At 31.6% G+C, this 15,820-nt stretch overlaps 1 protein-coding gene across 1 annotated transcript; it reads right to left on the reverse strand.

Moving 5' to 3' along the window:
- Nucleotides 1-15,261: 15,261 nt before the first annotated feature.
- Nucleotides 15,262-15,516, reverse strand: BDCG_17709 (uncharacterized protein; the record flags this gene model as incomplete). The annotated part of the gene is made up of 1 exon (XM_045426788.1): nt 15,262-15,516. The coding sequence occupies one exon, from the start codon at nt 15,514-15,516 to the stop codon at nt 15,262-15,264; it is 255 nt and encodes an 84-aa protein (XP_045282386.1).
- Between the last annotated feature and the right edge of the window lie 304 nt (nt 15,517-15,820).

Consider the following 15,820-nt stretch of genomic DNA (forward strand, 5'->3'; position numbering starts at 1 on the left):
AGCTTTAATAAGAATATGTTTTCTTCTTCTCTTATATACACTGCAGACTATTCATCTCAGTAGAAACTTATTATCTTATAGACTAGAGTTCATAAATAACAGTGTTAATATCTTTATCACAATCAGGTTCTTAGCAAAGACTGTATCATTCTGACTTATCAGAATTTATAATATGAAAGTCATGTCTCAGCTTCTGCAGATGTCTTATCTGTCTGAATAATTCTCAAGTGAACTCATTCATCTTGTCAGAATACTCTTATCACTGAACCTTGAATCAGAGCTTATAATCTCATTTCTCTGAGTCAATAATTTCTTTAATCTGATATTCTCTTTCACTCTCTAGTGCTTCATGAATAGAGTGATGAGTCACAGAATTCTCTTCTAGAAATTCCTTATATTCACAGAGTAAAGAGACATGAAAAATATTATATATCTATAACTCAGATAACAGTTTTAATCTGTAGAACTGTGAACTAACTTTCTTCATAATCTTATAAGACTCTGTCTGTAAGAAATTCAGCTTCTTACTAGATCTCTATATGATAATATTTTCTAGACTCAGTCAGACTCTATCATCTTTCTTGAAACTCTTTATAATATGCTTAAAGTCATAGTATCTCTTCTAATACTCTTGAGTCTTTCTCAAGAATTCACAGACTTTCTCTCAGATCTTCTGAATTCTCTCAGTCTGTTCACAGATATCATCACACTCTATAGTGTACTCTTGTGAGTTCATCAAGATCATCTGTGAATGAGTCTCAGTGAGCATCTCAAAGAGAGTTTTATCTGTGCTGATATACTTTGAGTTGTTGTACATAAACTCTGTAAGTGATAATCAATGCACTCAGTCATTCTGATTGTAATTGACAAAGTATTACAGATACTGTTTCAATATACTCATCAGACATTCTATCTGATCATCTGTCTATTAATGAAAAGTCATGCTTAGATCTCATAAGATCTTCAGTATAGTTATCAGGTCAGATCAGAACTCTTCTACAAAGATTAATTCTCTATCTGAGACAATGTTCACAGACAATTCATACAATCAGATCACATCACAGATGAAGATATAAGTCAAATTCTTTGACTTCAAGTTCTTATAAGTGAGTATAAAGTGTATTATCTTGATGAAGTGATTCACTATCATCAGCACACTGTCAAAGCAGGTATCATATATATTCTTACTTTCAGAGAGGCTTATAAGAGTATTCATTTCTAGCTATTCTCAAGATTTCTGCAGAATGAGTAGAGAAGTAAGTTCTTCATATGATCTAAACTGCACTACTTACAAATCCTGATAAACAGTATAAGAATTCACTATCTTCTTCACAAGTTCTTACATCTTCAGTCAGAAGTATTTTCTTATAAGCAACTCATGAGTTCTAGTATCTATAAAATAACTCACTAGAGAAGAGTCATGATGCCTTTTAATGAGTTCTATATGTAGAAACTCATTCATAGATACATAAATCCAGCTCTCTCTTCATAAGAGATTATTTAAGTTTCTTTAATTCTTTATTTCTGCAGGATTGATCTCTGCTGTGAGCAGTTTCTGAATATGCTGAGCATATTCATTCTTCAGTTGCAGTTCAGATAATCTGAATAGAAGATCTTATGAAGACTTATACTCTGTTTTCTCTTACATCAGGTTTTTCACAGTGCTTCTCAAAGCCTGCAAACTCTTCAGATTATAGATATTCTCTTCAAGAATTCTCACAGAGATTCTCAGAGTGTTGACTCTCAGTGTTATAGAGAGTAGTTATACAAGCTTCTCTTCTTTCTCTTCTCTCTTCTCTTACAGAGAATTGAGAGACTCTTCAGTCAATCTCTTTACAACACTCAGTTTAAGCATTTTATAAAGTTTTTCTGTCTTCTCTAGTCTCTCTGTGTCTGTCATTCTGGTCTTCTTAACATAGTCTGATCTGTGAGAGAATTCATCTGCTGAGTTCTTAGTTCTCTTAATATGTTCTATCTTGAATCAGAACTCACTCAGTCTCTGAGTTCAGTGAATCTGTTATTATAAGAGTTTCTTGATTAAAGTAAACTGTTACAAGCTGTCATGATCAGTTCTAACAGTAATCACTGTCATGAGATTCTTGAAGTAGTGATATCAGTAATAGAAGAATTTCACTATCATGAGAAGCTTCTGATTATGAATATCATAGTTGATCTTCATGAGTTGCATCTTCTGTGAGAAAAAGATCACTGAAACTCAGTTCTTATTTAACTGTAGTTGTAAGACTATTTCTGAAATTATAAAGAAGAAGACATCTGTCTTCAATCTGATTAAGAGTAAGAGATTAAAGTGAAACAGCATCACTATATCTGTAAATGTCTGTTTTAATCTTATAAAGATCTCATGAGCTTCTGAAGTAAGAAAGTTCTCACAGTTCTTTCTTCTTAATAATCTTTTCATTCTCTGTTTATAAGATGACTTCTTCTTATTTTCACTCTTCAGCATGTCTGTAAGAGTCAAGAAGATTCTTATGAATATAAAGATAAACTGTCTATAGAAATTCACAAAGCTCAGAAAGATCTGAATCTCATGAATACTAGTTGACTTCAGTTATGATAGAATAGTCTCAATCTATGAAGATTTCATCTGAATATCATCTGCAGTGATTACATATCTTAGAAAATTAATTCAGTAGACACTGAAGTTGTACTTCATAAGCTTAATATATAGTTCTGTCTCATCTAAGACCTTCAACACACTTCACACATGCTCAGTGTGTTCTTTCTTCTTCACAGAGTACACTACCACATCATTCAGATATATTATCACAAAGATATTCAGATATACATGAAGTGTTTTATTGATGAAAGACTGAAATATCACAGAGACATTAGTCAGACTAAAAGACATCACTAGATATTCAAACAGTCTCAGTGCAGTTCTAAAGACAGTCTTTTATTCATCTTCAGACTGTATTCACAGCTGTGTATATGTATTAATCACATTCAGTTATATGAATATAACAGCTCTTATGAGACAGTTGATTACATTCTTAATCAGAGACAGAGAATAGCAGCTCTTTGTTATCTTGAAGTTCAGGTTACAGTAGTCTATACATAATCTGAGATCTTTATTCTTCTTCTTTACAAACATCACAGAGGCTCCTGCAGAGGCCTGTGAAGATCAGATGAAGTCATTCTTCAGATTCTTCTTCACATAGGTTCACAAGACCTCTGTCTTATGATGAGAGAGCTTATAGATTGATTCTCAGAAGAATTTCTACTCTTCTATCAAATCTATTATCAGATTCTTCTCACAGTGAGAAGAAAGCTCAGCTATCTTAGCTGAGCTGAACATCTCTGCAAGATCTCAGTATTTCTCTGATATCTGAAGCTCAGTTTTCATGATCACAAGGTTCTCAGATACTTACAAAGTCATTATATAGATGAGCTTGTCTTCTCTAATCAACTCTGCAGCATCAACTGCTTCTATCTTCATAAGTAAGTCTGTCAATACTGATCAGAAGTATAAACCTGACTCACAGACAGCTATATGCAGATTATGTCTTTAAAGTCATGCAAGTCTCAAATACATGTCATCTGTGATGTTCATAATAATCACAGTTTTCACAAATCTTCTTCAGATTTCAGAGAGATCTTGTAATTCAAAGATGACTCTTATGAGTCTCTCAGTTCTCAGGTCTGAGTTCTCATGCTCTGCTTATTATAAGAGCAGGTTTTCAGTCTTCATCTTTCAGCTCATTCACTCTGTGAGCTTTAGAGACATCACAGTGACCTGAGATCCTGAGTTCATCAATACTTTTCATGCTTGTGAGACAGCAGCACTGCAGTGCAGTCTCTTCTTATAAATAAGTATTTTTATTAAGAGAGTAACAGATTCAGGTATCAGCTTCAAGACTCTTAAGAAGGCTGTTACTGACTCTGTTCACAACTTCTTAAATTTCTATTTTAATTTATTCAGACAGTTTGTATAAAGATGTTCTGATTTAGAACAGATAAAGCAGAGTCTCTTTTTCTTAATCTCTCTATTATACACTCTGTTTATAAAAGCTTGTGAAGCTCTTTCTCTCTACTCAGCAGTCAGATATGAATCTCTCTGTATCTTATCATCTTTTTCTGACAAATCTGTCTTCTGTTATTCTGACTCTTGCAGAGCTGGTTGATAATCTGCTCTTCACAGGTCTGTGACTCTCACAGTGATTCATAAGTGATGAATGAGAGTCATCAGTTTCTTCAGAGTCAAGAACTTAGAGTCTTGCTCAATAAGCTTGTTCTGCATATCTTTATTCAGCTTCTTTACAAACATCATCATTCAGATCTTGTTTCAGAGCTCTGTTTTCACAGATCTCAATTCATATCATAATTTTATAAAGTACTGTGAGTAGTCTTCATCAGATTTCTTATCTCTTTTTCTAATATTGATGATTACAGTTCAGATGTTCTCTGTTCAGCTTGCAGAGTCTCTTAACTTATTCTCTAGATAGGTCTTGAGAACAGATTATCAGAATCTCTCATGATCATTCTCTAGATAATTCAGTCAGTTCTTGACTTCAGTGTAATAGAGATCTGTTATTATATAGATGATAGCTTTTTCATCTTTTATATCACACAGTCAGACTTATAAGTCAATTTCAAATACAAACTTACAAAAGCTTTTATAGATTGTAATTTAATAAATGATCTTAAGTGATCACAGCTTGAGAAAGTTTCTTTTCAGTTCACAGATATCTCTGAAGATCATGTCTAGAGACTCAGTTCAAGAGTGTTTACAGATAGTAAGTATTTCTTATAGAAAAATAGCTTGATTCTGCAGAAGATGCTCAAGAATGTTCTTCACTGAGACTGATTCATTTATAAGTTCAGAGGGTTTCTCTGTCATAGATGCAGAGAATGATGTCTTACAAGTGATTGATAAGTTCTCTGAGACTTCTTTCATGAGAGTTATTCATGATTCAGGTGACTGCTCCTGAGTGTCTGTAGTAGAGTTTACAGGGATTGAAGTATACAAGTTTCTAGTTCTTTCAGTCATAACAGGCAGTTGCTGACTGACTGAGCTTGAAATGTAAGAATAAGTGCTCACAGGTGATTATTCAGGTGTTTACAGCTTGACATGATATATACTGTTAACTATTAGAAGTGTTCACAGTAGAAAGATAAATGTAGAGATTAAATGTATAATAGCATTTAAGCTGAGTTATGAATAGTATTCGCGAACTCCAGTCTATATAGTTGTGTGTAGTCAAGGGCCGCTAGCCCTATTGATTACATGAGAGATAGGAATAGAGGTAAAGAATCCGCGAGGAGCGGGATTTCTTACACTTACTCACTCTCTGTAGTGAGTGCGTCACAGCATACGGAAAACCACACTGTAAAGAAAATATTTTCAATATCTTCATTCTTCATCTTTAAATAATCATCATTAATTATAATCATGTCTAAATCTTCTAATTATACTGAGGAGCAGTTGCAAAGAGCTGTTGACATGTACAAAAGTAATTCAAAATTAAAAATCACATCTCTGTTGCAAGAATTCAAAGTCTCATATGTCATCTTGTATGGGAGAATCAATGGGAAGAAATCAAGAACTATAAGAGTTCCACTGAATCAAGCATTGAATGACAGCCAGAAAGAGACAATTAAGATATGAATTCATCAATTGAACATTAATTTTTGCCCATTCATCATCAAGCATATCAAAGCTGCCGCGAACTGCATGTTGAGACAGCATCATACAGATCCAGAGACTGCACCTCTCACAGTAAGCAAGATGTGAACATATTGATTCATCAAACACCTGCCAGATTACAAATGAGTCAAGCAAAAACCCATGAATTCAAAATGAGTGTCTTGCAAGGATTTAAGCTTCATTATCAACTGATTTAATTGATATGAAGCTGTCTTCAATCAATATCAATTTTTTCACTGTGATATCTACAACTTTGATGAGATTGGATTTCAAGAAGAAGAAGGATGCGGACAGTGGGTTATAACTGCCTTTAAAGACATGAATTCCATCATACAGTTATCATACTCCCGCGGGTTAATAACAGTGATGGAGTGTGTCAGTGCAGATGGCACAGTATTGAATTCATTGATTATAATGAAATTGAAGGTTCATCTAGAGGATTAGTATACACACTTCAACTTACCTGACAACTACGCCATCACTGCATCCGAGTCTGGCTTTACAAATGATGAGATTGAATTTGAATGGATCAAGCAGTTCAATAAGATGACAACTGTCAACTGCCTCCTCGCAATTAACCTCCTCAGAGACAGTTGCAAAACTACGTCATCAAATCAATGCAGCAGCCAAGGCCTTAGAAGATGTGAAGAATACCCTTACACCTGGTTTGACAAGGCGGTTGAACAAGATCTTCAAGGGTAGCATGGTCTAGGCGGAATTGAACACATATCATGAGAATGAACTTGCAGATCATTATCAAGCAAATAGACATCAGATTGTCAAATCCTCTCACAGACAGATGCAAGTAGATGAAGTCCTCACTATTAAGAATGCCAATCACAAGATTGTGACTCATAGAGCAGATGAGATGAAAAAGATGTTCAATAAAACTCTTCAATTGATTGAAATCAAATCTATAAAATCTACAGTCACTCAACCACAATAAGATAATTCTATAGAATCTCAACTTACAGTGGATTCTACACCTTCTAATGAGTATATAAATAATCTTTATGTTATAGATAGATGTAGTGGTGATTATTAATTAATTTTTGAAGATTACTATATTCAAAATATTTTCTTTACAGTGTGGTTTTCTGTATGCTGTGGCGCACTCACTACAGAGAGTGAGTAAGCATGACACGGTTATAAGCTAAATTAATTAAATATGAGATTCTTATTCTCAACTGAGACAGAAATTATATACTTAATAGACTTTCTATCAGAAACTCAAGTAGCTACAAGAAAATGACTAAATTCAGAAATATCTGAATATGAAGAGAAGAAAATCAATTAGATATAATCTGTTAAAACAGCTATATACTATCTTTTTATAATTTGTTTTATTACAGTCTCTCTTTACTTTACTTTTTCCTTTCTATTCTTTTCTATCTATCTATTTAATATGTCTATCTTTAAGACTGTGTTCTCTTTTCTTTTGTCATGACATTGTCAAATGATTTCAAAGTATCAGAAGTTGTTAAAATACTGTAATTTGTAAACAGTTTTTGTATTCTGAGCTGAAATTTTCTGATTTTGCATATCTGAAATTGATGAATGTATAATAGTGTGATTCAAAGATTGCTTGAGCCAGCGTACGATTACAGGCGTACGCCGGCTTCTTATATATTATACGCTAAATTAATTAGTGGCTGCTATGGCCTCTTTACACTTGTAAACAAGTTCAGAAGCGGCTGTGTTATTATCTGACAGTTGTATATTCTTCTGAATCACATTCTCTCTCATCAGATTCAGTCATGCTCATATAACTATAATATTCACTCTAGCTTCATGCGGATTAGTGTGTCACTAGTGTTCATAATCTTGTGATCTATTTCTGATTTAGCTAGTGTCTCATATACACTCTTATAAAGAAACTTTCACTATATTATATCACTCATTCACTAACTTTTCTCATTCTTCAATCATCTTCTTCATCATTATCATCATTGAATATTACTATCTTATTCAAGATTTCTATTTCTTCTTCTGTTCAACTCTTTTCATCTGTTCATCTATCACATTATATGTGTTTCTGATAATGACTCTCTGTTCTTATAATAAGCTTTCTTATAGTGCTTATACTGAGCAGTTTATTAGCAGTAAGTATAATACATTATGAAATATGATCAGAACTTGTTTATCTTCTAACAATCATCAAAACATACTATTATAAATGATATATCTTCTTCATCTTCTCACTATATCTCTGACTCTCTTTTCTTCAGCAGTATCTGATCATGTTTTTCTGATCATGTTATGTAATTGCAGATGTTGATGTTTTAATTTGTATAGAATCTTCACATATTAACAGATCTGTATCTGTCAATGATTGTGATTTCAATATTGAATCATTGATTGAGAACTTGAAGAATATGATAATGAAGAAATTATCTGTGTCATATGTGACTGAGTTCTCTGCATCTCTCTCTGCTTCTTCTGTTACTTCTCTTTCTGCTGTCTCTTCTTAATCTTCTACACTTACTTCTGTGTCTGATTCTCCTGCTCTCACTATCTCTGTTTCTATGACTCTCACTTCTGTTACTTCTGATTTTACTTTCTCTGCTTTCATTACCAGCTCTTCTCATTTTAAGAAGATGTTGTGTAGACTTAATGAATCACATTTCTCAGTATATACACTCTCACTCTTCTTACTGACTCTCAGAATAATTTATTGTATAAAGACTGTATATAACACAATAATCTGAAGCTCAGTCACAGACACTGATTATTATATTTATTTTAAATATTTATAATAAGATAATTATTCATTCATATCAGAGAATCACTTCTCTCTTCAACAGTGTTGAGATTATAAGTCTTTTTCTTTTTCATCTTTTCTTTCTAATGCTGATTTTTCTGTTCTTAGAGGAAATTGTTATGAGTTTTACTGTGTATAAAGTCATGACATTTACAGACATTAAGAAGCTTTTCACAACTGTAAAGTTCAACATCACAGAGATATTCACTCTGATGAATTTCTTCAGAATGATAGATCTGTATCAGTCTATTCTCTGATGTCTATCATCTGACTTTGTGATGCAGATGAAAGATATTCATGTTTTTAAAAACAGAAATGTGAATGTCATACTCTTTTACACTCGTGAGTATGAGACTTGTACACCTTGTCTGAGATGTTGTGAGAATGAGCTATTCATACACTGTATTCTGCTTTCTGCATTTCTCTGTGTCTCTCTCTCTCTTTCTGAGAAGCCTTGTGTGTGTTGTAATTGCATATACAACTCTAAGATCAGCAGGTGTTTGTTTATTCAGTAACTGTTCTCATCTCTGATTTTATGATTTTCATATGTTAACAATGATTCTTAGTTGCTCTGATGTCAGAGATCATTCTAATTAAAGATGATAACACTGCTGAGACTACTCTCTCTCACTCTCAAGATTCTTCTGTCACTTTCTCTTCCTTCTCTGTGGGAAAGATTGTGTATATATCAGATTATAAGCATTCAGCTCTGAGTGACTTCTGTCATCATTTATTCAGTTCTGTGCTTTCTTCTTCTTCTGTTTCTTTCACCTTCATTCTCTCTGTTCTGGCTTCTGATTCTGCAGATCTCACACTCTTCTTCAATTTTTCTACACATATGTGTACACATTTCTATAGTGGCATTTCAGCCAATCTTGTGATAAATAATGTTAATGTCATATACAGAGTGATAGAGGAATCAGAGACATATGTAATATTATTGCAGAAGTAGCTTGCAGTCTTTGAATTTCTTGTAAATCTCAAGTTTTGAGATTTCCCTTTGTTTTTGGCATTTTTCAGGTGGCATGATATTGGAAATAGATTATACATATAATGTATGAAAATGAATGAGATATATATGATAATATTTGTCTTTTACAGCTGACTCTTATAATTGATGATTAATTCATTATCTCTTTTCTTTTCTTACACTTTGTCTTTATCTGTTAGTCACTACTCTTATGTAATCTCTATATAATACAGTATTCAGTGACTAGATTCAGCAGCTTTCATCTTTTGTAATTCTGTCTCATACATTATACTGTCTCTCTTCACCTGCTCAAATCACTACAGTGAATAGCTTATCAAAACTAATCTTATCTAATCTCTGAGCATTCTCAGAGATTGAGATGACTTGATTTCACATGTCTGCAGATGTTTCAGATAGTTCATTCTTTGTGATCTCTATAATTGAACTGATGTAAACAGTCAAATTTAACTCTGAATCTCTTTTTCTTCTGTGATCTGACTTATATACAAGTCTGCTGCTCTGAGACTGCTCTTTACTGCATTGTATCTACTGTCTGTAATGTGTTATTATACAATCAGCTACAGTCTCATCACTTATTAAAGTGTGACATTTATCTGATTTCTTCATTTCTTCTCATTCTTTTCTTATAATTGTGAAAAGATCAGAATAAGTGAGATTATCTGATTCATAAGCATCTATGATTTCTCTTACTTTGTGAGACTTTTCAATTATAAGTCTCTTCTTTTTCAACACTGATAATAGTCCTGTAGATAATTATAATTTACTCAAGTCTTATATTTTTACTTTCACAAGTCATGAATCATTTATTAAGTTATATAAGATCTGTTTCTCTGATTCTTTCAATGCATATATTTTCAGAGAATGTGATTTGAGTATTTTATATGACTCAAATCATCTAGATTGAAACTTCTCAGAACTCTTATTATATATGAGAACTCATATTCTCATCTTGAGACTTGATTTCTTAACTAGTGAGTCTTGTATCCTTTTTGATTGAATTGCTTGATTCAGAAGTAACTTATTAGCTTTTATATGTATATAACTGATCTCTTTCAATCTTGATTTTATATCTGCAACTGTTGTTTTCTTTCTCATCTCTTTCAAAACATTCTCTGAGATGCACGGATGCAATTCATACAACAGATAGAATAATGAATACTTGAAGACTGCATACTGTTAAATCTGCATAATCAGTAGCATCTGTTTGAGATATTCATCTCATAGTCTTGTAGACTTACTCACTAGATATTTTATCAGCATATTGCTTAAGATTTCATTCAAGTATTTCATCTTTCTGTTTGTCTGTGAATGATATAACATTGTTCTACAATATCTTGTCTGTAACTGACTCATGAAATGTCTCATCACTTCTTCTATAAGATTCACACTGTTATCAGTTAGAATCTCACACAGCATTTCATAGTTGATATAGATCTCATTATATAGAAACTTTATTATCACCTTCTCTATTATCTCTGAAACTGCTTTCATGACTGGTCAGTCAGTAGTGTAATCAATAGCAGTGATTATTCATCAATTTTCATTTAGTGTTTATAATAATATGTCTATGAGATTCATCTCTTATCATTAAAATAATTGTATTATACACTTCATCTGATGTTGTGTCTTCTCACATTCTAATTCTTTCTTTGATTCTTTCATGACCTGATAATTCAGACACTCATGAGTGTATATCTGAATGTTCTCAGTCATGCTTGGCCAGTATGCTCTTGATTCAAGTACACTTATAAGTTCAGAGCTTTCTAAGTGACTGAATTCCTTGTGCATGTGAGTCATCAAGTTGTGTCTAAATGAAGATTCTAGATAGAGAGCTTCTGTATATTCTAGATTGTGATAAAGTACAATATCATTTTTCAATTTTCTCAGCTTGAAGTTCAGAAGTATCTCTTCTACTACTCTCACAAGACACTTATCATTTAACATCTTGTCATTCTTTAAGTAAGAGATCATGATATTCACTCATTCTGATTCCTTGCATTCTCTCAGTGTGTTTAATACAAATGTTTCTTATGTCTGATTCACAGAATTCTCACTCATGAAATCAGGTCTGTAACTGATTACATCAGATATTACAGTATTCAATTCCTTTCAGTATTTAATATGAAGATTATACACTTAAAACTCTGAGATTCAATATACTAAGTGTTGGAAAGATTTTATCATTAATTATAGATAGATGAGACTTTCATGATCTGTGATCATTATTGTCATATACCCGTTATTGATATATCTATCTTATAACATCAGTGTGTGCTTAATCACTAGCAATTTCTTTTCATGCACTGAGTAATTCAGCTCAGTGTCTGATAGTTTTCTATCATCATACATCATCAGATGCAGCTTGCTGTTCTTACTCATCTGTAGAAGAGTGTCTTCAATAGCTCATTCAGATGCATCTGTCTTGATGTAGAAAGATTTATCATGATCTGATTAAATAAGCACTGAGAATGTTGTTATATATTCTCTCAGTGTGAGAAAAGTCTCTTCACATACAGCATTTCAGATCATTGAATAAAACTTCTTCTTTCACAGATTTGTATCTGTTTCTCTTAAGAGATCTGAGAGTGATGCTGATATTCATGTGAAATCCTTGATGAATCTGTGATTAGACTGGCCGGCGGGACCATGAATTTCACATTTGATTCTATTTAGTCTGGTCTCATACATTTCTTGGCGTGAGTCCCACCAGGACCAAGCCTCAAAAAAATCTGAAAATGGACCATTTCTGAGAGAAATGGTGTGAAAAATGACCAGATTTAATTCAAGAACAGTGAAATGAGAGTAATTTTCCAGAATAAACTGTGAAAGATGATCATTCTTTCAAAATCAGAATGAAACTGAGACTGAAGATCAAAATCAGTCTCATTCAGTTCATTCAGTGATTGCTTATATAATCAGAATTTGATAATAATTATTGATAATGCTCATGAAACAACTAAATACATTCTTATACAAGTTTATTCTTCACTTTCTCATGAAAACTACACTTCTCTGATATACTGTGATCAGAGGTATTAAACTGTCTGATAATTTCATGTTTTATAATCATGAGTTTCTTGATTGTTTCTCCTTGTAATTGTCTCTGATAATAGTGATAAATATCTTAACTTGAGTTGAACTTTCACTTCATTTTCACCCCTGTCAATGAAATTGTCAGAATATCATATGTCATCAGTGTAATAGTTGAATATGTACTCTTAACAATTTTTCATAACTCTAGAATTGATTTGATGTGTAAATTCATCAAATTATCTTGAAGATAGCAGTCAAATTCAGTTTTACAAGTATGTAGTTTTGCCTGATTTTCAGTTGTAATCAATGTATGCAAGTTCTGTTTCAACATTAGTATTATAGTTCTATGTGATATGAAGTATTATCAAAGATTATTACTTACTAGAGAATTGTATTTCACTGTCTTCACATCTTGAACATCTGCTCATTCAAATCTCTGATAGTTGACATTGTAGTAGTCTCAGACTAATTTAACATATGAGTCTCATTTCTCCTCTGTTCAATATTGAGAAGTGTAGATATTAACTCAACAGAAGAGATCTAGTAGAGCTGCTATAGCATAGTACTCTGCAAAAGATTGTTCTGTTGTGCTGTAGTAATATACCAGTTTATTCCTTGCAGTAACAATAGTCTGCACTATAGCATCATCTCAGACTGAATTTCTTTTTGAATGATTCAACTGCTTCTCAAGATGAGTAAATAAACTGTTATACACTCATCAGGCTGACTGCAGCATTGATGTATGAGTGATTGAGACTGTCTTTATTATCTTATAAAACTGAAACAGTAAATCAATCACATATTTCAACTAAGTTCACTTCATATCAGAAAGTTTTAATATCTGAATCTTTTTCTGATCAGAGTGTTGCACTCAATGATCAATTATCTGACACAATCAAAGAGTCTGAACAGTTATCTTATATGTTGAACTTTATCATATTCTAACATTCTGTATCATATTCAGTGATGTGACTGATTTGTTTGTTTATTGAATATCATGAAATTATGATTATTGTTTAGAAGAGATACAAATCACATTAGCAATGTTTCAAATCTATGATACTTAAATTATTAGTCAATCTATTCAAAGTTAACAGTAGTGTTATCAAAAAGTGTTATTAAAAAGCAATATTAAAAAGTGTTATTAAAAAACATTATCTTTTGTAAAGTGAATGCAAAAGTTACTTGAGTAATCACTTTCATCTCATTCTCATTTCAAGAATCAGTTATCTCATTATTCTTTATCTCAATGTTAAGATTCTTTATCAGTATTTGCATTACAAGTTGAATCATATGAGCAATGCAGAAATGCAAAGTCAATTTTTGCTTCAAGCTCTTCATTATAGTGTAGTTATTCACAGTATTATCAGTTGTAATTGTAAGAAGACTGAAAATAATATCTTAATAGTCATTTTTAATCACAGTCATTAATATCTCTACTATATAATTCTCAGTATAACTACTGATCAATGATTCAAATTCAATTAATATCTCTTAATAAGTTCAGTTCTTATCAATGTAATAACATGTAACTCTTATAAATGTAAGATTGTTTATACTAGTTCATACATTCACTGTGAGAGACACTCTTCGATGATTCTTCAACTCTGATTCTAGATATTGTATAGTGACTTTGTAGTGTGTCTTAAGATTAGACTGAAGACAGAATCAATGTGAAATATGAAGATTTGAATTAAGTATTTGAAGAAGTGTTCAGAATTCAGAGTTTTCAATTGATCAAAGAGAAAGATTCAGAGATATACACATGCAAAGTAATTATTCATGAAAGTTATCAGATGAGAGTTGTGAAATCAGAGTACTAATACAGAGTCATTTTCACATGATTTTCTTCAAATTAGAAAGTTAGTATTATTAAAAATCATTATCTGGTAGAGTAACTTATCAGCTTAGTAGTAATTTTCTGATTATTTTTCTTTTATTGTCTGTATTCTGATAACTTCAGATGTCAGAAAATTTCTTCAGAGTTATAATCAGTCTATGATGAATGTTTCTGAATGAAGTTGCAGTGATTGCAGTAAAGAGATAACTCTTCAGTAATCTATAATACAATCTGTTAATAATTATTTCATAGTTTATCTTGATATTTGTGTTGAGTTTTTCATAAATTTCATGATCTGGAATCAGATATGAAGAATGAAGTAATCATTTATTATAATTGAAAGAGAGTATTCTGTATTGAATTGAAAATAATGTAGACTTTGTGATTCACAGTGATTTCTTGAAGAGTTTATAAATCTTCAATAGAAGTAAAAGAAGTGAAAGAAGTAAATTCAGAAGATATGATAATAATTTGAGAAAGATGATAATTTATTTTCAATAACTGATCACTGATGTGTGTAAGAAGAATTAATATAAGAGAAAATAATCTTATTTCTTAACTTAGTTATAATTTTAGTACTAACTCAGATTGAATATCATTGATGTATAAAAGTAAATAAATAATGTTGATTAATCTCTGTCATATTTCTTGAAATATATTAATATTGTGAAAGAGAGTGTTATCAAATTATGTTATCAGATAATATTATTAAAAATATATTAATATTATGAATATCAATGTTGAAAAAATATTGATACTTATACATTATAGTGATTTATGAATTATGATAGTTAAATATATATATATATATATATCATTTCTGACTTGATTACAACTTGTACAATAATTTTTGAAAACTCAAAATCAATTTTAATTATTAATAATTAAAAACTTAAACTTATAACTAACTAATATAAAAAGAAAAAAATCTACTTCTTCTCTTTCTTATTCTTCTTATCATTCTTTATAATTCACTTCTTATTCTTCTTCTTCTTCTTCTTCTTCTTCTTCTTCTTCTTCTTATCTGAGATAATAATCATCTCAAAATCTCTCTTTACTGTCTTCTCAGAAAAGGATTTCTGCTGCTCTCTCTCAGTCAGGTCAATCTGCATCTTAAAATCCTGTATTTTCTGGTCTGCTGTCTCAGGTTTCATCCCAGCAGTAAGTAGATTGATATGCTCAGAGAGCAGAGCTGTCTTCTCAATATTCTGAATTATGAAGTGCATTCAAGACCTGAACAAGGCCTTAATTTCCTTCTTCTCTGCCAGCTTCTGCTAATCAATTAGAGAACAGAAGTATTATCAAAAATTATTATCTCTTAATAAAAAACTTATCAGTTTTGACTTCTTTATCTCTCACTTCAATATCTTCTTAATCTTCTTCTACTGTTACTTATTTATAGTAACACTTTTCTTCTCTCTCTCTCTCTTCATCTTGATCTCAAATCATTCTTAAGACTTTTTCTGATCTTATCACTGCTGTATAAGACTCTTCACTATCATCTTTTTCAATCTCTCACAGACAGCATTA

This window comes from Blastomyces dermatitidis (genome assembly GCF_000003525.1).
Source record: "Blastomyces dermatitidis ER-3 genomic scaffold supercont1.10, whole genome shotgun sequence".
NCBI lineage: Eukaryota > Fungi > Ascomycota > Eurotiomycetes > Onygenales > Ajellomycetaceae > Blastomyces > Blastomyces dermatitidis.